Source organism: Poecilia formosa, unplaced genomic scaffold, assembly GCF_000485575.1.
Source record: "Poecilia formosa unplaced genomic scaffold, Poecilia_formosa-5.1.2 Scaffold357, whole genome shotgun sequence".
Classification (NCBI taxonomy): Eukaryota; Metazoa; Chordata; class Actinopteri; order Cyprinodontiformes; family Poeciliidae; genus Poecilia; species Poecilia formosa.
The window spans coordinates 488,635-516,351 of record NW_006800296.1 but is presented as its reverse complement, the minus strand read 5'-3'; the positions used below and the strand labels follow the sequence as shown (position 1 = coordinate 516,351).

The window sequence follows — 27,717 nt, the reverse complement described above, 5'->3', positions numbered from 1 at the left end:
ACTGCAACATTTCCTCTGGAGTTTTGTAAAGCAGCACTTGGATTATTACAAGAAAGGCGTAGGAGCAGATTATGAATGAACATATTAGTGAATGGGTCACAGGGTTCATCAGCGGTCTTTATGATAGGAACCTTTCTTGGTGATGGCAACTGTTGGTGAAACAGTTTTTTGACTTTGCAGAGGCCAAGCCGGTGCTTTGAGTCGACGTGCTGAATACCAGGTGCTGTCAACAGGTGGATGGAGTCGTTGTAAAAAGTAGGATTTTTGACTTCAGTGGTCACTGATGAGAGGCAGAGAAAATAAACGTATGACCTGCACAACGATGAAAGACGACTCTGACTTTAATTCAGCTGACAGCGCGTCAGCTCTGCCTCGGTGGCCTAAAGCATCGGCTTGGCCTCTGCAAATACTGATCAGTTCGTTCATATTTTGTAAAATCACAACTACAAACCAGTGTATTTTATTGGGATAGAACAACATAAAGTAGCAAAATAAAGCAAAATGTGGTTTTAGGAAACATTTGCAAATAAGTATTTAACTCTTCTAGCAGGTTTTCTTCCAGGTTTGCCTCTATTCATCGTTGATGCTGCCAGCGCTGTGTTGAAATGTTAGCATGGTGTGTTCAGAGTGATGCACAGTGTTGGTTTGCTTTGTTTGTAGCCCAAATTGAGCACTTTGTTCTGCGTGTCTCGCGTGTGTGGACCTTTTCCAGATGACTGTTATTGGTCTCTCTGAATTGTCCTTGTGTTTTTGTGTGTGTGGTTGTTTGGGGACCGGTTGAGGTTGCACCCCGCCCCTCAGTGACCGCTGTAAGGACAAGCAGGTGTAGCCGGCGGCTGGATGTTGTTGTGCTGAGGTTAATCACTGACCTGTGCATGGAAGATGGAGAGGGATTTTGCTGTATGTAGCGGGATGAGGACCCGCACCAGGAACTGCTTGTGTTCAGCTTTCAGCGGCAGTGCGAAGCCATTTATGATGCTGAAACACACACACAAAAAAACAAGAATTAATATTTCTCTTATGTGCGCTTCTTTTGTTTTTCTCACATTATTTTCTGTTCACATGGTAAGAAATAAGGTATATTTGACAGTTTCTTCTTTCTTTGATGAACATCAAAGAAAGATTGAGATCATTGGAACAACACTGATTTGATGAAGGCATAATTTGATTTCCAAATTTCACAGAAACAATTTAGAAAGATTTTTGTTTTGCTTAGTTAGGAGCAAAAGACCAAATTTCTACACAAACTAAAGATAAAATGTGGCATCACTACTAACATCTGCAGTTATTCTAACAGCTTTCCTCATTTTTAAATGGCAGCCATATAGGCATCTGTTTGAAAAGTTTTATAGACGAATGAATTAAAATGTCATTTTTTACAGCTACATCATGTTAGCTGTTTGTCTTTACTTAACTGAGAAGCAATTTAGTCTGCATTTAACTGTTCAACCATCCATTTACTTTTTTAAAATTTTAATTTTGTGACTCTTACAGGTTTTTAGTCGACAAAAAAAGGTAAATCAACTGTAAATAATCTGAAGTAGCTTTTGTGACAGTCCTGTTATGAGGATGAGCCATGATCTCGTGTTGCAGCATTTTTCAGTCCATTACCTCTGAAAGGCTGCTGCATTGTTAATGGATTAACGATGTAATTCTCAGCAGTGACGATGTAAAAACTGATATAACATTGCCTACACTGCAAAAACACAAACTCTTACCAAGTATATTTAGTCTAGATTCTTGTGCAAATATCCTACTACACTTGAAATAGGACAAAACTAATTTTCAGCCAGGCTTGCTTTAAGTCAATGATGAAAAAGTTCTAGTTATAAGTGAAATAATTTTTACTTATACGATGGGAAACATGTCTTGTTCCACTGGCATATTATTCCACTCATAACTGCTACTTTTCCATCAATATTAGGGAATTATTGACCTATTACATTCTGAAAAGTTACTTGTAGGTTAGTTTTCTCTTATTTGAAGTGTACTAAGATATTTGTGCTATAAACTGGACCAAAAATTCTTGTTAAGATTTAGTTTTTGCAGCGTAATTCTTCGCCAACATCCCTGTTGGTCGGGTTGATGCGTCGTAGTTTCTGACTGAAGTGCAGCTCTGAGCAGCAGGAGAGTGGGAACCAAACTTGGAAAGTGTGACAGCCTCCGAGGCGTTTGGATGTTTGTAAAGATGATTTATGCTCGTCTACCTGTCTGTCGGACTTCGTCTCTGGCTGCGTCTCAGTCTGCTTCATGCTGCTGCCGCTCTCATGTGAATTCTGCCCTCCTCTCATCTTTTTTTTCTGAATGCTTATCTGTCTTCTTCCTCTCTCTTTCTTTTGTTTTGCCTCCTCTCTCGCCCGCCGATTCCTCCCCCTGTCTGTGTGTGGGAGGAGCTATAAATACCTCTGTTACCAACAACATGAATGCAAGCCTCTCTCTCCTGCTCTTCTTCTTCTTCTTCCCCCACCTCTGACTCACTCCTCATTCACTCATCCTCCTCTACAAGCATCCCTCTTCTCTCACCTTGGACTCATCCTCGTCTTCCTCCTTCCCTTCTCTCCTCACAACTCACTATTCAATTTAAAGGTCAGTTTTCTGATCACTGAATAATCGCCTGGAAGGGCGGTTGTGATCTGTATTTGAAAACAGGCTCAAAATTATTTCCAACTATTAAGCAATGTGAACCTAATAACCAGTCTAAATGCTCGTAAATAGTTTGTTTTTTAATTTGTTTGGTATAACAGTTTTGATGTATTTGAGGTTTTGACCTCAATAAATATACTCGCGAATTCAATTTTAACATGGTCAATTACAGGAAAATGAACAAATATTATTAAAAAGATTATTTTTATTTTTTTTGCAACGTGAATAAATCTATCTACATACTCGTACATTCATATTTACAGCTCAATAAGTGTCCTGGTTAACATTGTTTTTGGCTCGCTTTCTATTTAAATTTATACTACCCAGCGTCAAAGTAAAAGCAAGCGGACAACATTTTTATTAGAGCTAAATTGTTTTCGTTTTTTACGGTTTTATCGGGTAGTCATAAATAGCGGCTAACCTTTCTGCTGTAGAGTCAAGGCCAAACAGTCTAACGTTGAAGAATGGAAGAGCCGAGCCAACAGGTTCAGATTTAATTTAGAGATTCATCTGAAAGGAACGGGTCAAGATTTTTCAAGACAAGCCCTGTAGAGGAAGTTGTACAGTTGACTCCCGGTATTTACGGGGTTAGCGTCCACAGCCGCCTGTGAAAAGCTAAAATCTGCAAATTCTTAAGACCTTCGCTAAAAAAAACAACAACAAAAAAACACTTATAGCTGTCTATTTTACCAGTTTGAATATCAAATACCGCAGAAGCTAACGTCAACGGTCCTCCTGCTCTCCACTCTTCTGGCTTCAGCCAATCAGCACCAAGTAAAATGAGTGGCACTTCTGGATTGGCTGCTTTTCAGACGCCAGCCAATAGCGCGTCAAATAGCATTAAAATGCAGCTTCTGACGTTGCTTCGAATATTTTAGACATACTGTATGAAAAACAATCAAAACCTCATAGGAATATATTGCAACACTAACATTGGTATTGTATTGGTTCTGAGTTAATAGCATTCTGTATTGCTTTACTTTTATTTTAGATCCTTAGTCTGCCTGGAATTCTGTCATATATTTTTACATAAATCATCATCTGATTTAAACATTATGATAGTTTAAAAAGGCTCATAAGTTATTTATTGCATAGTTCTCAATGTTATGGTAACAGATCCAGTATATGTCATTCTTGGAAAAGTAAGGGATGCATGAAAATCTGTGAATTTAACTAAAAAAATATTTATCAAGAAAAAATGCAAAAACAAAAAAATTAAGATCCAAAATCTTTTATTACTATTTATTTTCCTTCTTTCAGACAAAACATGGAAGACATTGTCAAAATTGTACTGATCTGTTCTTCTGCAATCTTTGGCAACTCAACAGGAAGTAGGCCTTTCAAAATAAAAAAACTGAATTCCACAATAAAGTTAACCTACAGTGATATTAACCCCACTTTCTGAGAATGACAAAATTAAAGACAAAAAGCATTGAGCAAAATATACAATCTAAATATTACTTATTTTTCCCTCAAACAATGTTTTTGACATTAGAGTTGTTTGTGATGGTAGAAATTTGTTTTAGAACTAATTATTAATTTCAACTTCCTGGATTAACTGGTCTAGATTGATCCAAATTGGGAGAAATTCACTGCAGGTAAAATATCAACTGGTTTTAACACCAGCTTACTTAAAAAATCCCAAAACTACACCTTTAACCAATTACCATGTTTTCACAAATGGCTCAAATTATTTTGAGATGTAGTGGAGTTTTAGTTTTCTTTTCTTTTTTATTTGTCTTTGCTCAGATATAGAGCCATCGTTCTTTTCTGAAGTGCTTAAACTCTCAAACCCTGCATTCAGCTGTTTGTGTTTTTCAGAAAGGTCAAAGGTAGAAAACAAACCAGATAGCAACACCTTGGTCCTATTATTGCCTCAGCTTCCTCCCTCTCTTTATTCATCTATCTCTAATTGGTTTGTGTGTGTGAGGAAATGCGACTTGTTTATCAGTTTGGCTTCATCTCTGTCTTGCTCATTTTGTTTCCTTAGAGACAATTTTAAGATGTTACACAACCACATGACTCACAACATTTCGTTGTGGATGTCTCTCACTTCCTGTCCCTATTTAAATTAATTTCTCAGTAAAATATCAGAAGATAATCAGTTAAAGAACAGCTGCCGCAGTGGCTGAAACTAAAATGTTCGCAGTTCAGTCATGAACACAAACATCTATTTATTGATGATGCTTTTTCCTGTTTCATCGGATGTTTGGGTGTTTCTGCTTGTACGAACCTGCCCAGGATTTCCAGCAGCTCTGCCACTCCGTTGAAGTGCTCAGTTTCATAAATGAACCTAAATATATTAAAAAAAAGGGAGAAACTGTCACAAAAAATAATGAAGAGGATGAATAATTAACTTAATTTAAGCTTCTTTGATTAATTTAATGTCATTAACCCTTCAAGAACCAGTGTTTTGATACTACTTTACCCGAATTTCAAGCCAAAAAATGTACAAATGTTGAATTTTGATATGGATTTTTGACACAAACGTATTGATCAGTTTGGGAATTTTATTTAGTAGAAAATTTTTATGCAACACTTGTACAAAATGCAAAATATTTTTATGTTACATTTAATAAACTTTCATAAAACCTTTTAAAAAGCCACAGAAGACGCCGAACTGTTTTGTTTTTCTTTCGTGTTTTTCTATGTCTGGGTTTGCAGGGTTAAAACTTCACAGAATCAGATACTGGTGTATTTATTATTACATACTTTAGGAAGATTTTCTTTTTCTGGTCACAAGGATTTAACTCTTAGGAGAAAACAAAGGTTTCATGCATAACGTCCTACTGATTAGTCAGCAGTTCCAACGGTTTCCGTTTTAATAAAACACGGGACGACTGCAGCCTTTGTTTTCTATTCTTAGAAACATCAAAACTAAAAGTAGCCTTCAAGTTTTTCCTTTCTGTAATAACTCTGCATTATTAAGCTGACACTATTCAGAGTTTTTTCAGAACATTAGTCTGTTTATTATAAGGAAACTGCTGCAATTTCTTGTAAAATAATAATTTTTAATGCAAACTGAGGCTTAATTTTCATTTTTTAAGTCCAGGTCATACTTGAGGAAGATGTTGTTGATCTGTTTGCGGATGTACGCTCGGAGGCCCAGTAATTTTCCATAGACGCGGTGCAGGATGGTCTTCAGGTACTCCCTCTCCCTGGGGTCCTCGCTGTCGAACAGCTCCAGGAGCTGCAAACACACGTAATGTAATTACAGCCACAAAATATGCAGCGTTGCAACTTAACCGACTGCAATAATTCTACAAACGCCCTGCACTTATCTCTAGCAGCGACTCTTCAGGAGTTTTATTGCTTTTTGCTGCACTGTGAGATTTCAACGACAAACAGCAAAACTGTTACTGTACTAAATGATTAAAGACTTGAAATACTAACATTTAGAAGTCTTTAGGATATTTTAAAGTGTTTATTTATGTGAAAGTATTTACAACCCTTAAAGTTTTTAAAACTTTGTCACATTAGAAACATTAAACTTGTGTAGCACTTTAGCACTAGTTTCCACTAATATACTGCATTGATATAGCGCTTTAGCCCTAGCTTGTGCTAATATACTGTGTTTGTGTAGCAGCTTAGCATTAGCTTCTGCTAAATACCGTATTGATGTAGCGCTTTACCTTCTGATCATATATTGTGTTGGGGTAGTGCTTTAGCATTAAGCAGAGCTAATGTTTAGATTAGTGCTTTAGGGTTAGCGTAGCTGACCTTTTAGCCATCGGTGTCCACAACTGGCTTAAAGGTTCATAAAACAGATTTAGCATTATCTGCAAAATCCCAGTAAAACACTTTGAAGTTTGTGGTTGTAACATGATGCCAGTGATGTGAATACTTTGGCGAGGCACTGAAACAGGATCCTGTGAATCTGGGTTACACGAGAATGGGAGGGGATTACCTGCAGGACAAACTTCTGGTCGATGTAGCGTTTAGCCATGGATGGCTGGAAGTCCGGACTTTCCAGGAATCTCAGGAAAAACTCGTACACCAGCTGGGGAAGAGGGAATATGAATGAGCTTCTCATAATCCAGAAATACATTTTATAGTTATTTATATTAATCTGTGACAGAGAGTCCAGTCTTCAGAATCTCTTTCTCATAAGAAGTTAACAGATTATAAAAGATAAAATATGACAGAATATATGGAACATCCTAAAATTCTCTAATTTCTTTCTAAGGACATAAAGAGACTGTTTCTGATCTGAAATATAATCCTAGCTTTTAAATTATGGCTGATTAAATTCAACCTTCAGCTCCAGAGGATCCAGTTCTCAGGCAATTAATCAATTTGACATAAAGTGCATTTAATGTCAGGGATTGCCTACTTTGTGAATGACAACATCCAGCAGGGATATCCTGATGCTCTGCTGCTAATTTTAGTTTGTAACACTAAAATCTATGGGTGTAAACTGAAAAAAGTCAGGATGTTTTGCAGATATACTTTGTTTTTAGCACTGAGGTAAATAAAATTCATGCCGCAGCGAGAACATGGCGTACCTGCAGATGTGGCCATGAGGCTTCAAGAGTCGGCTCATCTTCCTCAGGGTCAAACTCTGGATTCTCACTGGGAGGAAGTGTGCGGAAGATGTTTACTGAGATCTGGAAAAAAGAAAACATGGGAGGGACGAGATCGGCGAAGCAGAAATGAGGAAATCTGACTTTCGTAGCATTCAGCATTTTAGGAGAATTTGACAGGGAAAACTAAAATATTTGGTGGTTTAAAGACTTGATGTCGTCTGTCAAAATTAAACACCCTAATTAGATAAATAAATATTGTATACATGATATGTCGCAAAGCTATACATCATAATATCAGTGTGTGCAGAATACACGCACATTTTTAAAAATGTGCCTGAATTTTCCTTTAAAGTTGTATTTCTCACATACAGGGCAGTGTTTTTATGAATCTGATTAGTTTGGACATCTTATTCTAACCAGCAATAATAAAATAGAACATGTTATTGTTTTTAGACATCGGGTTTATTGATGTCCATCATGGTCAAACATTCCTACAATGACCTCATCTTTCAAAATGCAATTTTTTAGTTTATTCTGATCCATTTTGAATAATTTGCAGTGATTTTACTTTGAAAACAGACTTTTCTCCATTCATCCCCTCCAAACAGCCACACCCTCTCCTGCAGCTCTCCTGGATTTTCATCACTTATTCATATCTAATAGCATTTTGGTCTGTTGCTCCAAACAGTTGAGTGATATTTGTGAAGACTTTAAGCCAGAAACGATTGTTTCTTCTCGCCGATGCCTTTTGTTATCGTCCGAAAAAATGCAGCTTTTAGTCACCAGGGGGCTCCAAAGCTGCATGTTCAACCTCACATCAGGAAAATTTAAATGTCGTCTGCTTATCTTTACAGACGACATTTAAATTTCATCTGTAATTTAAATGTAATAAAGATGTATATTTATTACATCTTTTATATGTTAAAAAATAAATATCGAATTATATTAATCGAATAAACATTGAGATAAAGTCATTAGACTAGAAACGGTCCAGGCTGCAAAGGAAGAAGACGTTGACATTTTTTCTCTAATAACCAGTTTATCAAGAGAATCTTCGCGGTAAGAAGAAAATGTTTTCAAATTGTTCCCTAATTTGGAGAAATACAGAGTTCAAACCATATTAGTTTAGTTTTAACAATGATTTTATGCAAATCAAGGTATTTATTTCCTGGATAATTACAGGAATATGTTGATTTAATTAAATCATTGAACAAAAATGCTCCAGATTTCATCTTTTGGTGTCACTCTGGACCGAACAGATGGGCTGAATGGACAGCAGTGCACACGCTCTGTCAGACGAAGAAGCTGTTGCATTGCAGGTAAGAATAAAAATCTATCTTCAGCCCCGTTTTCAGTTTCCAAGCAACTCCAGCCGGTGTTGGTCATCTTTAATGCTGATGCCAGCCTGTGTTCAAGGAAGAACTGATAAGTCATGCAACGACTGTTCACTAAGTCATCATTAATTCAGCAAATCCATCTGCACCGGGCAGCTTTAACTGCTCATTAAAGGCACTGTTTAAATCTCTGTTTGGTTTAAAAAGAGGCTGTTTTTTATCGCATTATTTTCTCTTTATGTGGTTTTCTGGGTATTTAGCTGTTGAAGAAGGTAATATTCTGGAGATTGCTTCCACCACTATGCATGATCTGATCTCTAATCTGATTGTTTTTTTCTTTTAAAGTATCATGTAATCTGTTTTTTATTTTAACCCTGAGGCTTCATTAGTTCATGCAGAGGAGCAAGTTTGACTCTAATATCTTCTAAACAGTAGAAGCATATTTTTAGGTTACTCTGTGTTTTGTTGCACTGCACCAATTTCTAAGGTGCTGCCCATCCCTGCAACTTTTGCAAAAGAGCAATTTCTTTTTTCACGTTGCTATTATTGAGACTTTTCTTAAGCAGAAAGCGGCACATTGGATCGTTCCTCCACTTTCCTTCCACCCCATTTTCACACCTCTGGGTAGAGCTGCTGAATGCCATAAGCAGCTATATAGGTGCTGCAGGCTTTTCCTGCTCCTCTGGGATCTCTGCTGTCCACTCTCTGCAGCACGCTCCACTTTATCTCTTCCTTCCATCCCTCTTCTTGTCATCATGTGTGCAGACTTATGCTTCCCTCTTTGTTAGCTCTTGCTCTCCTCTCCATTCTCACTCTTATCAGTTCATCCAGATGCTCTTTTTTTTTTTTTTTTGATGCCATGCAGGTTAGATTAGTGCGTGGAGATCTTTTTAAATTTGTTCTCAATCCACTTTTGACCTATTTCCACATCATCTCGATCGTTTAATATTCTGGCACCTCTGCAAATTGTAGTTTTGGGAATGTTGGCGTTCATTAATTGAACTGAAATTTGGGAATTTCTTCTTAAAGCTGCAGTAACTTTTATAAATAAACATTTGTCTACATATTTGTTGAAAGAAATGAGCTCCTTTGCATTCTCCCAGTGCTAACTAGAAACAGCCAATCAGAGCCAGGAGGCGGGTCTTAGTGCTGTCAATCACCCTCTGTGTGGCTGCTGAGGAGGTGGATAAGATTCATCTTTTGACAGGTTATCTGTCTCACAACATACCAACATGACATGGAGACAGTTTTAGCAAATATGTAAAAAATATACACTTTTTAAAAATTATTGGAGCTTTAAGTAGTTATATATAAAAAAATCTGCAATATTTTTATCCAATTAATCAATTAATTGTCAGAATAATCAAAAGAATAATCAATTACTAAAATAATCGTTAGTTGAGTTACGGATCTATAGTATAATTTTAAAAAAACATAAAATAACATGAATATGTGGCGCTGCTCGTCCTTTACAAGCTTTAGAGAATGTTAACTCTGTGTGCAGGAAAATGTCTCTTCCTTAAACGGATAAGTGGAAAAATTTCCTCCAAGACACAAAGACAGAATGTTATCCTGAATTATGTCCCTTTTAATTATCCAACATGTCGGCTGCATGATAAAGATGATTTAGTGAAAACGTTGGACAGAATATTTCCTTACAAGAGCCTTTGTATTGTAATATTATCAGTTATTATATTTTTGTTCTAGTCAATGCTGATACTAAGTGCTGTTTCTTTTTCTATTTATGGATAAGGGAGGGAGGGGACAAGTTAAGGGGAACACTGAATTTAAAAATGCAGCTCTGGAAAAAATTAAGAAACCACTTAGAGTGATCAGTTTCTCTGATTTTACTCTTTACAGGTTTATCCATCCATCCATTTTCTGGTGCTGGTGCCCATCTCCAGCTAACGTTCCAGGTGAGAGGCGGGGTCACCCTGGACAGGTCGCCAGTCTGTCGCAGGGCAACATGGAGACAGACAACCATGCACATACACACTCACACCTCGGGGCAATTTGGAGAGGCCAATTAACCTGACAGTCATGTCTTTGGACTGTGGGAGGAAACTGGAGTACCTGGAGAAAACCCACGCATGCACAGGGAGAACATGCAAGCTCCATGCAGAAAGACCGGGGCCGGGAATCGAACCCAGAACCTTCTTGCTTGTGCAGCCCTAAAGGGTCTCATCGAGGACTGGGGCTGCCATATGTGGGCTGTGTTTAACCCCTGCGCCATGACAGCAGCCCTCTTTACAGGTTTATGTTTGAGTAAAATGAACATTGTTCTTTTATTCTAACAACTATTGACAACATATTTCTGAGATTCCAAGTGAAAATTTTGTTTTTATTTGCAGAAAATGAGAAATGGTCAAGATAACAAAAAGATGCAGAGCTTTCAGACCTCAAAAAAATGCAAAGAAAACAAGTTAATATTAATTTAGAAACAACAATACTGATGTTTTAACTCAGGAAGAGTTCAGAAATCAATATTTGGTGGATAAACCTGGAGGTTTTCAGTGGGATTCAGTGCAGTGGGCTCTTAGTTTTTCCAGATCTGTATGAAACATCCAAACAACTATGAAAATGTTTATCATCACTGTAACTAAAGTCAAGAAACAACTCCAGTTACAGTTACAACAACTATCTTATTATGGTTATCTTACCATCATTATTATCATTAGTTTTTCTATCTCTTCCTCTGTTTTTGCATTTATTTATTTATTGCTATATAACACAGATTAAGAAGAATTTATTGGCAGGGAGTTGGCAAATATTCTAATCCTCTGTGTTCAGTTGTTGTCATGATTGTTATTATTATGATCCGTAGAGTTTATTGTCTCATTATGAGTTAGTTTGTAACCATTTTGTCTATGTAATATAATTTATTTTTTGGCTCTTTAGACCCAGTACATTGAACAGGCACATGACTATTCGAACATGGTTTTATTTTTTTAAATTTATAATTATTGAGTCAGTAAAATTGAGATAAAGGCTGGGATTAATAAACAAGTGTTCACTTCTTTCTGCTCCTTTTCAAAGAGAAAAGCAGTGGAAAACAAATCATTTTGTTCTTGGTTATATATGCACATGTTTTCTCTGATTGCTTGTTTTCTTGTTTTTAAAAACCTGATTGAAATAAATACATAAAAAAATGGAGATAATAACATCAGAGCATAATTATGTTTATGACCCAAATGTTTAAGTTTTGCTTAAAATGTTGAAAAGTTTAATAAATATATATATATATATATAAAATAAATAAATAAAACTACTAAATTCATCACAACTCATTCAACCTTTGACCTTCCTGCTAGTCTTACCATCTTTATGGCCTCTGGGTAGAGAGGCTCGATGAGGACTCCTCTGCTGGTGGCCACGCTCTCCACCAGCTCGTTAAGCGCCGCACGTTTGATCTCCTTCCCCTTCAGGTCGGCCACGCAGTCCAGGAAGTCAAACAGCACGCAGCACTGCTGCAGCTTCTTGCAGAACAGGTCATGTAGCTCTGCCACCGGGGCATCTGGGAGAGCCATGGGTGGGAGGAAACACAGAGAGAGGAAAACGTTAAAAGCCAGAAAGTCGGCTAAATCCATTCCCAAAAGAACCTCTGTGTGTTTGAAAATAAACTGTTTGACAAAGTGGGAGCGTGAGCAAAAGAGCTCCAGCACATGTTGCACAAGTTTCTTCTTCTCTCTCTCAGGTGATGAGGAAAGGAGAGCCAGAACATTGCTTTACAAACACAGACAGGGGATGGCATTTGTCCACAAACACGGCAAATTCCTCCAGATTCTGCGCTCAATCCGAGTCCTAACATCTGTCACAAACATTCAAAACACCTGGTTTGTTGCACTGAACCAACCTGCTGGCTGCAAACACAGTAAAACCATCGAAAACTCAGACTTTCACACAGACAGTGGAAACCCAGGGATTACATATCACACACAATGAAATCTGAGTTGATTCCAGGAGCCTGGGAGTGTGAAAGTTATCAGCTCAGCTTGTTAAGCATCACACAAAACCAAATGACTGCACACGGAGTTACAGGCGATATTACAGGACATGGCAACAACAAATAAGACTCATTTGCTCTTTATCAACTATGACTGTATTTACTCTGTTCGACTGGGAACGAAAGCTGAAACATTTGGTACATTTTCAGCTGGTGTGTTTTGTTTTCACACTGCACCGCGTCAAGCGATCCAAACCCTTTGAAGAGCCTGTTCCCCTCCTCGCCTGTGGTGGCGCTGCGTCGACATGAAAACGCCTGAAGAAGATGCTGAGCACAACTTCCTTCTTCATAAAATGTAAACAGAAATGGAGTAGCATCAGATTTTAACGGTTGGAGGATTTCTCCTGTCTTTGGCAAAACCAGAAAAGTTGTAATTAATTTATGCTCTAGTTATTATGAATAAACTTCAGCTTAGAACAAATGAGGCGATTTAAAATAACTCAGTATTTCAGCATTTCTGGACAAGTGTTTTCTGCCACTTGTCCAGAAAACAAACGTCTCAGCAAACTAAACTGAACAAACTAAATTCAAACATTTAGCTAAGTATTTCGCTCTGGATCCGGCAAACAAAATTCCCAACTAAATATTTAATCTGCAAGTGAAATATTTATCTAGTGAATTAAATATTTAGTTTGGAACTATGTGACATTTATAAATGTATGAATAACATGGCGAAAATATGACTTTGAAAAATGAATCTTCTTTTTTTCTCAAACCAAAATACTATTGTTAATATTTTACTGTGTAACTTTACAAACAGCACCTCATAGTTAGCATCTCTTCAAACCAATGCTAATGTCACCATGCTAAGATGCAGACAGCAGCTACAGAAACCTGATGATTGTGAAGATAAAAGGTTTATTAAACCGATCAGATCTCGTGATTGAAAAGGAAACCTTGCAGAAGGAATCATCGGCCGTCTCAGGTTGGGCATGAAACTTGTTTTTTCTGCCTCAGGCAGCATTTCAGATTTATATCTTCATCCAGATTTAGATTGCAGGAGAAAATAGGAATCTAAATGACTTGTTGACATAAAGATGCTAAATTATTTTACCCCAGTATGAAGCATCTACTAAAAACACACAAAAAAAATAATAAACAGTACCATTTCAATAGGCCTTCGCAGCACTTAGCTGCTCAGGTCTAATAAAGAAAGTCCTTCTCCACAGACAGACATTTCATCCCATCTGAGGAAATACAACCATGAAATCCATCAAAGACACTGGTTTCAACAGGGAACATTAAGTCCTAAATAGATTATTTTCCTCTTTTTGGAACCAAACTAAAAAGTTCATGAGTTGCTTTCTGCACCAACTGAGCATTGGAAGAGCCGAGGTTTTTACCCGCAGACAGAATCACAGGAGGAGAGGATTAAATTTAACCCATCTTAACCTGCAGGCGTGAAGAGGGCGGGAGCCTGGAGCCCCTCCACTCCCAGAGCCCTCTCACCTCCTCTGGGCTCACCTAGACCATCTGTTCCCTTTGCCATGGAGTCAAACAGGAAGAAAACTAAAAGTGTGAGTAGCTAAGAAATCAGTCACAGCCACGGGAATGAAAGATCACAGGAAAAACTAAAGCCACCCTTATGCTACTGGATTTAGGAGGGAAATTAGTAGATAATTAAAAACGTATTTTATTAGTTGAATATACTTCTATTATAAGTGCAGCATTTGTAGTTCTCTGGATCTTAAGGGTGTAAAGAAAAACACAAAGAGATTTTGTTTTGTTTTGTTTTGTTTTTGTTTGTTTTTTTCAAAATCAGTTATCGGTTTTAAAAACACATCTACACAAATTTCCATAAATGTTTTTATCTACATGGACACAGAGAGAGAGAGTACGCCCCAAAACGCTATTTTACTCCTCCAGACCAGTAAGTGGCGCTAAGCATGGAGTCCAGGAGACGATGCACTAAAATCCTCCACACAAAGATGGCAGTAAATACAACAAGAGAGCAAAACTGGAGAACAGAGAGTTTAGGGCTGAAGTGATTAATCATGATGATTATTGAAATAATTGTCAGCTAATGTAGTAAGTGTTATATACAGACTCAAAAGAACGTTATTTACTGAAAAGAAGTGATTAACCCAAAACTGTACAGAAAATCTACACATTTTTCATATAAGATAAAAAAAGACAATTATTTAATAAGTTCTGGTCAGAACTTCTCAAGTGTTTTAGTTTTAGCTTCACCTGGTTCAAATTCTGCCAAAAACTCTGTTAATGAGGAACTGTTGCTGTCAAAGTATTAATTAGATAAAAAAGATAAATCAACAGATCAGTCCTACGGCGTATTGATGTTAAGTGAAGCAGAAAAGACTGAGCTTTTTACATGTTGATGTTGGAAGTATTATTTTAGCTGCATCCTTAAAGGAATGCTGCTGCTGCTGCTGCTGCTGCTGCTGCATTTCATGGAATACAATGTTTAAATATTAATTCAGATTTTTGTTTATTTGCATTTTTTCATGTATTTCTAGTATTGCATGAAAAAAGACTTCAAGCTGCAATAACTTTTATAAAAAATATATTGTCTACATTTTTGTTAAAGCTGTCACCAGGCGATGACAGTTTGTTATGAGACTTTGTTAGCTCCTCTGTCTTCTCCCAGTGCTAACTAGAACCAACCAATCAGAGCCAGGAGGCGGGTCTTAGCACTGTCAATAACCCGCTGTGTGGCTGCGCAGGAGGTGGAGAAGATTGATGCTTTAACAGGATCTGTCTCATAACGTACTGTCGCAACCTGGGGACAACTTTAACAAATATGTAAAATAAATATACATACTTTTAAAAGTTACATAAGTGGTTATATGAAAAATCTGCAGAATGAGCCAATATTTTTATCCAGTTCATTGTCAGAATAATTGATTACTAAAATAATCATTAGTTGAGTTACGGATCGATAAGAAAAAAACATGAATGTGCTGTTTAGCACGGTGGTGGCAGGGTGGGGATCTGGGCTTGTTCTGCAGTAATTCTCACTGAATCAAACATTAATCAACTCTGCAGGGAGTCCATCTTAAGTCCAAACTGGGTCACGAAGATAACAACCCGAAACCCTGCAACAAAAGCAATCAATGTGTTGCCACGGCCTAGTCAAAGTCCAGACATTAACTTGATTGAAATGCTGTGATGGGAGCTCTTGGGAACACAAAATAAATAAATATCTGCAAATGTAAGTGAACTTAAGCGTTGATTTCAAAGAAAAAAGTGACCAAAACAGCTGCAAACATTTCCAAACTGAAGTCAGAATCTGATCAAGACGGAAAACTTTGATTCCTCATTACCGTTTGTCTTGAAGGTTAATTTATCTAACGATATAAAGTCCAGATATTAGGTCTCCTTTACTTCTTCTGATGAAGCTTTTATCTGCACGAATCTTCGCTGTGTCTTCTCTCCGTTGTCGACGCGGTTTTCTTTTTGTTTGGCTGTTTTTGGTTTGACACTCGGTGAGTCGCTGAGAAGTTCCAGTTTGTTCCTGAACTGCAGCCAGTTTGAGTGACTGGCAGCAAAGTTCCCACTGTTCCTCAACAAACTCACTTATTTCACCACCAACACGTCTTTAGGTTAGATTGAGAACTTTACGCTCCATTTTTCTGTTTTTCTTTTAATCTTTCTCCTTCCCTTGTCTTTTCTGCTTTTTCTCCCCAGACTGTGAAGGTGAAATGTAACCATCTCTGAATGTGGAGAAGATGGGACTGAAAGGAAAGCGGAGGAAATAAAGACGTGAAAACTGCATTTGTGTTGAGAGGTAAGAGAACAAATGTGGGTAAAAAGGTGAAGGACAAGAATGCGAAAAAGCCTAAAAAACTGAGGAGAAAAGAAAAAAATTATTCTCTGTTTTTTAACAACTTAATGCTTGACGAGGAAGCCTCATGTTTTCTGACAATGGAAATGTAGTTGTTACTCCAGTAACTGCAGAACAAGGCGCTCACTATCAGTTTTACAACAGTTCAGTTTTATATTTCTGTTTGTTTCAGCTCAATTAAAGGAAATCACCGCACTCAGCAAAGGTAAACCACCTACGCCTGATCCCCGAGCAGACTCAGGAAGAGAGTAGGCGGACAAAAATTAACTCCAATTCAGAAAACAAACGACTCCATTAGGTAATTTTGGAAATTGTTCTTTTCTTGCACCGTCTCTTCACAAACAGATATTGGAAACCGCTGTAACATTTATTTTTTAAAAAGATGTTCAACAATCTAATACAAACTTATGAAATTAAAGTTGGGAACAAGCAAAACATTTCAAAAAGTTGGAATAATAATTGGAAGGTAAGTCTAGAAAACTTGTATAAAAGGACAAACTTGCAGAAGTTTTCACGAAAACTGCCAACATGTCGGTGAAATAACTTAAAGATGGAGTGCAGCTACATTAAAGAGTTTATTTTAATCCATCAACACTGCATTATAAAGCTGGAGAATCTAGATAAGTAGACACAAGCAACAAATTTTAAATTTACAGTGCCTTCCTCAATTACTGGGACGTTTTGTAAAAAGACTTTCAAATTAGTTGTTGCTCCGGAGACCTGGCAGCAGCTCCTGCTGCTGAAGACTGCTTGCAACAAAACCGAGAAAAAACATATAAACGTGGATGAAAAAGTACGTAGAAAAAAGGAGAGAGGATGGAAATCAGAGTAAAACTTTGTGCACATAGAACAATTACTGCACAACAAGCCAAAATGATTGACTTCCTAATGAAATACTGAGGGAATCATTAGACCTGACGATGTTATCGGCTCTAAAATGAAACCAGTTTTGGTCTCGTCACCGGAGTGTGTCACAACATTTCAACCCGTGTGACAAGTAATTAAAAAAGCCACCTCAGCATTGTGGGAAATAATGCCAAACACACTGAGGCTCACACAGGAGACCCAATGTACGGCTTCTTTTCTTATAAGGAGTGCAGTGGGCTGCAGTCGATAAAAATGACCTTCCTCTGTGAAACGCACACTGCGAACAGAACCTCAGCCCGGCGGCCGGTCAAGTGAACTATACTATTTTTATTTTTAACCTTGATTTTACATCTGATAGATTCTATAGCAGGAAACACCTCACACTTACTGCAACACAGCCTACAAAATAAATTAGACTGTGAGCTCTGCTGAGGCTCGTTTGTCAAATTAAAATTACCTTTACACAGGTATTACTAAAGCTTTTCATTAATAAAGCCCACATTTCTTTATTAAAATAGTTTTATATATATATATATATGTATATATATATATATATATATGTAGTCTGGTGTAATATTCTAATCTGTCATGTTTTCATTAGAAAGGTGAAGCAGGTACAGGCTTGTTCAGTATAAGGGTAAGCATCAGTAAGATGCTAATAGTTAGCATTTAGGTATTAAATAACAGTTAACATAGCCTACAGTTAATAATTAGCAAACCGTTAGCTAACAGCTGAACAGTTAGTTANAGGCTTGTTCAGTATATTAGAATATTATTGAAAAGTTCATTTATTTCACAAACTCAATTTAGTGAAACACAACATATAGACTAATTGCACACATGTTGATGTTTTAATGCCTTTATTTTTTTTAAATAACTGCTAAATACAATCATGATATCAGTGTTCAAACAATGTTAACATAAAAAACTATCACAAGGGCTTTTTTAACATAGCAGGTACTCCTTTTGATTGACATACTGTTTAACTAACTGTTAGCTGTCTTGCTAGGTAGTTAAAGATGTTGGCTAAATGCTAATAGTTAGCATTTAGGTATTAAATAACAGTTAACATAGCCTACAGTTAATAATTAGCAAACCGTTAGCTAACAGCTGAACAGTTAGTTAACTGTTAGCTATTAGCTAACTATTAGCTGTTAGCTAACTGATGAACTGTTAACTAGTAGTGCTAGCTAGCAATATTTCAGCAGTTAACTAACAGATAATAGTTAGCAGCTAGTTAACAGCTAATTAACTGTTAACTAACTGCTGAAATGTTAACTGATATAGCTAACTAGTATATTAAATATTACCTCCCAGTTAATATTTAGCTATTAACTGATAGCTTATCATCTATTGTAGCTATCTGCTGAGAAACAGCTAGCTGTTAGCTAACAAGCATCTTAATTAAAGTTAACTGGATTTGATTAAATGGGAAACTTAAGTTCAGTTTTATCAAAGCACAGACACTAAGAGCTGTGGCGTTTTATTTCTACTTTAGAGGCTGGATTTCTTTATTTTATTTTTTGGCTGTTGGAAAACTCAACAGCTACATTCCATTACGTTGGAATTCTGATGTCACGGTTGCTAGGCAACAGAGCAAACTCTGAGGCAAGAGCAGGAACGAATCTGAACGTTTTAGAGATGCAGCCCCTGAATCTGGACACAACCACAGACTAATCAAAACCAGAGTAAAATATTCCACAATGACTACAGATTTATGTACATTTTACTGTATTTATGAAAATACAAAACAGACATTCTTAATTTAAATTTTAATATTTAATTTAAATTGCCATTAGAAGTGCAATTTTAAGTTTAACAATAGAGTCAAAATCCAATCGTGCCTTTTAAATAGATGCTCATTTGAAAAAAATAAAATAAAATGTGAGCTATCCCTCCAACAGAAATGTTCCTCTGGCAGTGAGTCACACGCTGCCTGTGTTTGTAGAGGCCGTGTAGAAATAAAGCAGCAGCGCTTTGCTATTTACATAAACAAAGGCGGTATTTACTGCTGGTATTTTTTTGTACACAATATTATTTCCAGTTTTGCTCTCAGTCACCCCTGAAAGCATCCGTGTGTTTGCGTTAGATATTTTTATTTTTATTTTTTAAAGTGATGGCACTTTTTGTATGACACAGGGACATTATTTAAACAGAGTTGGGCTGCAGAGACGAGATGTTTTTCACTTTAAATAAGCCTTGTTGATAATTATACAACATCTGCAAAAAGGTGAGGGAGCAATGATGTGGCTGGGGAAAATGGAGAGGAGGAAGAGGAGGGCTTGGTAAAAGGAGCAGCGATACATAAGAATCAGCAGCTCAAACACACACAGCTGCATAAATCTAAATATAGTCCTTCTGGAGAGAGAGAGAAGGTGGAGAATAGGGAGGAAAAAGGAGGAAAAAGAGGGGAGTGGTATAGGGTTAAAGAATGACATCATCCTCTTCCTCCTCCTCTCTCATCTTTCCATCCCTGGGTACCTCCCTTGGTCCTCTCCCTCCATCTTTCCCTTCCTCTTCTCCATCTCTCTGAGGCTTTTTTTTTCCTTAAATGAGCCGCTCTCGTCTTTAAATAACAGTTATTCTGTTTGGGGCTGAGTGTGTGACACAGAGAGAGAGAGAGAGAGAGACGGAGAGAAAGGAGGACAGCTTCTGTTTCAGCGAAGCCGCCTCTGCACCTCTGTCAATGCACAGATAGAGTGACGCAAACAGCATGGAGAAACGGAGGGAAGGAAAGGGGGAAAGAGGCAAATAAAGAAGACGCGGTTATAAATAGGAGAAGGGAACAGCAGCTATTAGCATTGAGGCGCCGTGCGGCGTAAAAGTCAGGGCGGTATAAATACCGCCTTAAGGGGTTTACGTGACGCACTTCAAGTCCATCTTTAAATAATCTAATCCCGACCCGATCACAGCAGCAACGTCCACTCCACCGTCCTGCTCACTGGACAAGCAGAAACCTGGAGAGCTCAGTCATTTTCGCCTGCACATAAATTATCTTGGTGCTTTAATTTAGGAGAACAGACTCTTGGTTTATAAATCATTGAACGGCTTAGCAACACAAATCATTAAAGATCCGGACCTCTCAGGTCTTCTGGTTCTGGTCTGAAGAACCAGAGCCAAACATAGAGAAGCAGCATTCAGCTTCTATGCTCCACAGATCTGGAACAAACAGCCAAAACACTGACTTCCATTAAATCTAGACTAAAAGCCCTCCTGCTTCGAGTTGCTTTTGATTCACAATAACAAGAATATTGATCAACATATCTGATGCATCTTTGCTTGGTGATTCGGTTGATGACATTTATCATAAATAATGTTAACTGCTGGTTCATAATTGGTCACTGTGTTACGTTTTTATAGTGTTAAGCACATTGAACTTGCATATAAATACAAACAAACTTGACTAGACTTGTTTTTTTTTTTTCATTTACCCACAAGCCGCAAACTAGTAGGCAAAAAAATAAGTAAAAAAATCTCACCTGAAATCAAAGACATAAAATAAATACACCAATATCTTGCCGTAGCTGTGCAATACTTAGTAATTTTTAATATATGTAAATCTGTTCAATGCTAACAATACCAAACTTTAGTTTTAAAAGTTTCATTCTAAATTACTCAACTAGTTAGATATCCTTTTTCTATTTCTTGGTTTGTTTACTTGTTTTGTGATTTCCTTCATTTTGTCATTAGTCAGCTAACATCATATATTAGCATAATACCTAGTCAGGGCTAATGTAGTGCATCTAAAACAATTAATGAGCAGCAGCCTGCAGTCCGCCGTTACAGCCCGACCAGCAGCAGACAGAACTGGGCTTTAAAACATGCTCTCCTTGAAAATAAGGCCTTTAATGTGTTCTAGCAGATTCTGTGAATCAGCATATTGGTCCGCTCATACTGCTGCGTTCAGCGGCGAGCGATGTCCGCCACAGCAGATTGTCCTCAAAAACATAAACACTTCCAGCGGGCAGTTCCTGTAATCAGCTCTGAAACTGAATCTGCTAAAAACAAACCCTGGTACAAGACCCGCAGAAACAACCCAGATACCCATGTTATAGGTTAATGTTACACTGCAAAAACAATGAAGCTTAACAAGATTGTTTTTGGTCTAGTTTCATGTCAAGTATCTAAATACACTAGAAATCAGAAAAAACTAACTTACAAGTAACTTTTCAGCAAGATATAGCAGCTTGTTTTAAGTAAATACTTCCTTAATATTGATTTTTAAAAAAAAGTGCTAGTTCCACTGGCAGATTATTTAACATTTATGTTAAATGTGTTGAAAGTAAAAAAAAATCTACCAGTTGATCTAGCACAATAATCTGTTAATCTGGGATTGCATCAAAAGGATTGGTTAATCAATTATAGTGGATCACTGGGATTACAGCCACTGTAAAAACACTTAAAACTGACTATTTTATTTGTTTAAACACTAAATATACATTAATATGCATTAATACACACAGTAGAAACCGTCTTAGCACAACAACAGCAGCTAACACCTATGGTCGTCGGGTTCAGCCAATCAGTGCCAAGGAGAATAAATGACACTCCTGGATTGGATGCTTTGCAAACACCAGCCAATAGCATCGCACCAGTGAGGTTCAGCTTCTCAAGATGCATTTTCTTAGGAATATTTCAGGTTTGCTCAATTCCCACAAATAATCTAGAGAGACGTTCCACGGAAAATCCACTAATACTGAACTAGTACAGTGTAAAGCCAGTAGAAGTGGGAGCCTGACCTTTGACCCCATGACCCTGATCATAGCCACATTCAAACACATGCTCAACGTTCACTTCACTTCTTTCGTGTGGATCCATTTCCGACATAATGCCATGTTTACAACAAATTATGATGTATCTTATCATGAAAAACTTTGGTTTATATATTATTTTAATTTGTTTCAGTTGTTTGGATTCATTTATTGCTCTAATCATAGAAAAATCCCTCTGCCTCCTCCTGCTGCTGGATAGTATGCATTGAAGTCACATAACCACGTTTCCTCGCAGTGAAGCTGCTGAAATCAGCAGCACTTTTGACAAAAAGGACGCTTACTATCCCCTTTATTAAACCTCCAAACGTATTTTCTAATTACTTTCGGGTTATGAGGGTAATAAAAATCTCCTCTGGAAATAATATTTGCTGGTAGGATGTAAACAGAAATGGCCGACAGTTAGTAAACAAATCTGGGCCGAAGCTCTCCCAGCTGGAGACATCTTCAACATCCGATTAGCAGCTTTCTGCCTCGCCGCTGCGTCGCTCACAGATAAGAAAATGTGATAAAGTGGAGAGAAAATAAATCACATCTCCCTGAATTTGACTGAGACTCAGCTGCTCTTTTCTGAGGTTGATGTGTTTCTAAATAGAAAGCTGGATTAGATGTTTCCCTTTTCAGTATATCTCTGCAATTTGTGAGGACTGCACCTTTCATGACTGGACGATTAGTAATTATTGTGATAAACGATAATGTTGTTTTGAGACAATTTTCACGTGATATATTGATTGATAGCGGCTTAATTATGCAAGTTCTCCCTCTCAAAGACAAATAAACTTTAATTTTGTGAAGAATACGAACCACTGGAGCTGGAAGATATTTTAAATATCCAAAATGAAACATGGTAACCAAAAACAATGAATAATGAATAAAACAGAAATAAAAACCACACATAGCTGAAAACATAAATAAAACGTATTATGATGTTTCTGTAAACAACGTTGCACTTCCAATGGAAATTATTGAGCTCATTTTAATTTATCAAGTGGTTTTATCTATTACGTCAGGTTCAGTGAGATCATATAATTTCTGCGTGTTTAATGTTTTATTCTCTCTGCTTCCAATGTTTAGGTTGTGATGATAACTTCAGAGTTATTGCATTGTTTGGCTTTTTATCACATCCTCTGCCAACCAGTTTCCTTTGCTTTTTTTAAATTTCCTCCTCCCTCTCTGCTCCTGCTCCACCTATCAGCTTAATGTTAAGTCATTTCCTCATCCGCTCATCCACTTTCTTCTCCCCCCACTCTTTCTCTTAATTGATCTGAGAGCAGAAACTACTCCACGTCTTCTGTAACACTAAACCGGACCGACCCGGCCGGGCCTGAAACGCGCACCAGGAGTCATTCAGTCACCACATCCAGGCTGCTGGAGAAGGTGAAGCGTTACAGTAAACACTGCGTTTAAAACACAATCATCTGTACATTGATTGTTATGATATGAACAAACACACTAACTAACACACTGGGTGCTATTTGTTACATCGCTTTGTTTATTCTCTGAGTGGATTTATGAATAAAAAAATAACTATATTTAAAACTACTCACCAAAGTGGGGGGAGGGGACCATTTGTGGCCCCCGGACTAATTTTGTGCGGCCCCCTGACCACAATATTACAATAAGTTAAATAAATTGGAGACTTTTCACTAAAATCCACCCACAAAGACGTTGCAACACAAGGTGATCATCTTTTCCCAGCAACTAGAACCACATCTGCTCATTGACTTTTACTCTAAAGGACACCTTTGTGGACCAAAATCTGCTTTTTTTTTTTTTTTTAAATGCATCACGGTTAGTTTATTGTTGAGTAGGTAGGAAAAAAATCACAACATTTTTGATTATTTATTTTAGCTGATGATTTTAGCACATAAAAAGTTTGAACGTCCCTGATTTAGATACAGTCTGTAATTTTTTAGATATTTTACCATAAACAGGTAAAATGTGCAAGGCAGATTATATATCTCCGATTTACACTAACTGAAGTTCTCCTGGAAACAAGCAGACGGTTCTTCAGGTTTGTTTTTGGTCACTTTCCAACCATTCTCCCAGTGTTTTGCTGTGGGTTGCTTTAGACAGCATCTTCGACTTGTTTCCTGTTCTTGCAGTTAACAAAAAGCAACTTGACCACGTGTGAACATCCTTTCCTGAGTTTAGTTTGTGAATTACCAACTTGTTCTTCTAAATTCATCCCCTTTTGATCACTGACGCAGCCTCTAAATGTGGTTAAAACTGAAGGCTAACGGGTTTGTTTTGCTTTCAAACGCAGCTCTTCACATCTAAACACCTTCCCTTCACGTCTTTCTGAATCCATATATCGCAAGATAGCAGCGTTTCTTTCTTCTCCTTTGGTTTCGATGTGGATATCTGGCGTCATGCTCCCCGTCTAATCCCCTCATTGTTAGCTGTGAAAATGGCCCAGTTCTGAGCTTGTTATGAAACACAAGCAGTGGTGTATTTTTGTACAATGCAGACAGCGGTGGAAGCATTTGAAATGCATTTCCTACCAGAAACAGAAGGCTTGCGAAAGCACACTTTGACCCGCTAAACTGCATTTAAACGATTATAATAAAACCGGCCAAATGTTTAAAATAAAACAGCTAAAACTCTCCCTAATTCTTATGCTAAACAGGATCTGAGCGCAAAAATTTAGCATTTATGTAACACATTAACTCAAAGCATGCAACAATAATTAATTCTTCCTGCCATGCCGCTCAGCTTTCACTCTCCATCTGTTCCTCTGTTCAACAAAGTCTGATCCATTTACTGTCTGTAGAGCCTCTCTGATATCTGCAGGCTGATTCAAGGCTTTTAGAGATACTTAACCACTGGCACAAAGCAGCAGAATGGGTTTTGTGCAGGTGCAGGAGGTTTAACACCCTCTAAGGTAACACAACATGCTTTAGGGCCTAGTGGAGTTATTTGAAGCCACTCGGCAGGCCTTTTAAAAGTCACTGGTGCCGGCAGCAGATGATGGAAATGTCAAGGGCAGAGAATGTTTTTGCATTGCTATTTACCTTTTGGGGCATTTCTTTTGAATAGTAAAGTGAGCATGAAAAAAAAGCTTGGGTAATTAAAGGGGGTTTATTATGCTTCCTTGGACATCTAAGGGCTACACAAAACATGTTTATTACTTTTTATTTTGCACAAAATCATCCTCAGATGATGAGATTTTAGTCTGGTCAGTTCTGCCTTTCAGAGTGAGCCGTTTTAGGGCCTCTTGTTGCTTTAAATCCAGATAAGCTAATTGTGTCCACGCCCCCAACTCGACGTTTACACTCGCACGTGAAAACGGCTGCAAACAGATGCACAATTATACAACCATACATCTTTGAAAAGCAGAAGTAGAGCCTCCTGCACAACCAACAATAATCCAGCAAGTGGTTTCTGAATAGTAAGCCAACAACAAAACACTTGTCTTTTCCAGCAGCCATTGTACAATTGATACAGCAGTAGAACCAGGTGACCAAATGTGCTGGGCCTCATCTAGGTTTGGTGGGTAACAGCGCCGTGTTCGTCGAATGTGACTTAATAATCGGGAGGATTTTGAAACGGCTTATTTTCCAGACGCAAAAAAAAATATTAACTTATAGCCAAAAACTAGCAGGGTGTTTTTTTAAGCGCTTGAGCTGCTTTTTGACCCAAATTGATGCATAAAAACCCTATAAAATGTGAACTTGGCATAAAACGTCCGCTTCAGTAGATGGGAATGATGTTCAGATTCGAAGCTGGGTGTGTTGAATCGTTTTCAAAACCTTCTGCTGCTAATCTGCTGCTTTCACGTCAGTATCAGACAATAATAAGCGAGCCGGTATAAATTTTTGATGAGAGGAAATCCAACACCACAGCTGGGTGTAAGCAACAGCTGTGGTAAAGCAGGACTATAAATTCATATTTTCCTCATCTGCCGCTGTTCTCAGAAAAAGATGTGATTTTGTTCTTTCACTAGGATTGTTCAACTTGTGCCTCAGGTGACACAGAAATGGTTTTCATATGATCGTCTTGTGACTTCTAAATACAGATGCGAGCTCTCAGATGGACTACTTTCTGAAATAAAAGGGAGAGCGGCACATTACTGGTGGGCTTTTTTTTATGGAAGCAGTAAGCAATGGGATTTTCCTCATATACTGGGCCGTTTTTCATGCCATCTATGCTTTCAGCCACAGAAACAAGTTTACAGGTGGATATAAAGTTTACACACTGCTGTTAAAATGACGGATTGTTGTAGTGTGAAGAAATGAGAACAAGAAGAATAATTTTGGAAGTTCTTCCACCTTTAATCTGCAGTGTGCAAAACCTGAAACTAACTTTGAGTGTTGTAGCTAATTAAAAAATACTTGACAACCAAAGTACTGTACATAAAATGGCAAAAAAAAAGCTACTTATACTAAAAATACAACCTAAAACTACCATGAAACGCCGAGTAAAAAGTAGTAAAATCTTAACAAGAAAGAACTAAATCATGTTGATACTAAACTATTCTCCAACTGGTGTAAAACCAAGTGAAGAAGTGGGTAAAAGTGATTATCAGTGATTATCACGCAGCTGAGTTTGCGTGTTTTATCTCTGGGTTTGTGATGAGCTAACTGCTAGCGGCAGAACGATTCTCTCTCAGATCCCAACACAGACCAAAAAATGTCCCCACTGTTATGTTTTCGTAAGAAGCACACAAAGCAAACACCCAGTGAGGCTTTTAATAAATGTTATTACTGCAACATTCTGTCAGTTTTCAAACCTCGGGCAGCTCCAGATATAATTACAATAGTAATACATGATGAAACCCAAAAAGGTCCCAACCTCCAAACTAATCATCTGCCTGCAGCATTTCCACCTTCACTGAGGATTAATATAACGCTGTGATGAGGTATTTAAAAGGAACCTGTTATGCAAAATTCACTTTTTACTCTTTTTTTATACTTCATCTGAGTACAAAACCAGACTAAGACCTTAAGACAGTCAGCTGTTTGTTGGCAATAAGTTAATATTTTTTTCAGTTGTAGGATTTCTCTTTTGTCTTTGGTAAAAGACCAGAAGTCATTTCTCCTGCTGGTTCTATACAAGCGTGTTTGTTAAGGTTGTATTTACCCAGAATCCCCTGCGCTGTAGTCTGCTTCCTGCTTTTGGAGCGGTCTCCGGTCCGCTTATATTCACATCTGCCTTCAAACTGAACCGCAGTTCACTTCACCCAAACCAAGACCAAGTTTTTTTCCTGATGTCTGCATTGATGGTCTTGTTCTTTCTTTCTCTGATTGGTCGTATTTAGGACGACCAATCAGAAATCTCCTGAAGTCCTTCTGGGTCCACATTTGTACCGTCTGTCTCAGGAGTTTGTCAGCTGGCCTCTGCTGGCCTCCTGAATGCATAATGGATACAATGTGACCTTAACTCTGGTTTGTCCCGACAGAAATGGCCCAAAACCCAAGACCAGGGAGCCAAATGGGAGTCATGACCCCAGGGGGGCACATCGCAGCTGAAGGTCAAGGAGCGGAGAACCGTCACAGAAATTAGATTGTTCTAAACGCTGACAGGTTTTTACGGAATCCCTGAAATTCCAGGTTTGGATCTGTGTCAGATTAGTTTAGATACTTTTCAGAACCCTTCAGCCCAGATCGCCTTTACTTTAATGGACTCCACTTCTCAGTTTGTTTATCTGATTGAGTCAGCATTTTGTTTCACTTTACTCTGTGCATGATGGCGCTAAAACAGAAGAATCCTTTCCTTTACATTTTCTCTGAGCTCTCAGCCTCTTTCTGATGACTTGACAACATGATTAGCC

At 37.8% G+C, this 27,717-nt stretch overlaps 1 protein-coding gene and 1 long non-coding RNA gene across 3 annotated transcripts in view; one reads left to right on the top strand and one right to left on the bottom strand.

The window, feature by feature from the left end:
* The window catches only part of ppp2r5b (protein phosphatase 2, regulatory subunit B', beta), a 46,275-nt gene that overhangs the window by 12,298 nt on the left and 6,260 nt on the right, over positions 1-27,717 (bottom strand). The window contains exons 2-7 of the mRNA XM_007574604.2: positions 11,821-12,017; positions 7,149-7,250; positions 6,551-6,643; positions 5,703-5,833; positions 4,877-4,936; positions 870-978 (exon numbers count right to left, since the gene is read on the bottom strand). Coding sequence (XP_007574666.1) covers positions 870-978; positions 4,877-4,936; positions 5,703-5,833; positions 6,551-6,643; positions 7,149-7,250; positions 11,821-12,017 — 692 coding nt within the window. The remainder of the gene's footprint in view (positions 1-869; positions 979-4,876; positions 4,937-5,702; positions 5,834-6,550; positions 6,644-7,148; positions 7,251-11,820; positions 12,018-27,717) is intronic.
* The window catches only part of LOC107833283 (uncharacterized), a 48,153-nt gene that overhangs the window by 16,157 nt on the left and 4,279 nt on the right, over positions 1-27,717 (top strand). The window contains exons 2-5 of one of the 2 annotated variants that reach the window (XR_001659009.1): positions 16,152-16,277; positions 16,481-16,606; positions 16,691-16,774; positions 23,140-23,710. This is a non-coding gene — a long non-coding RNA (uncharacterized LOC107833283). Of the gene's footprint in view, positions 1-16,151; positions 16,278-16,480; positions 16,607-16,690; positions 16,775-23,139; positions 23,711-27,717 lie in introns of those variants that run through there. The other variant, XR_001659008.1, reaches the window with a different exon arrangement.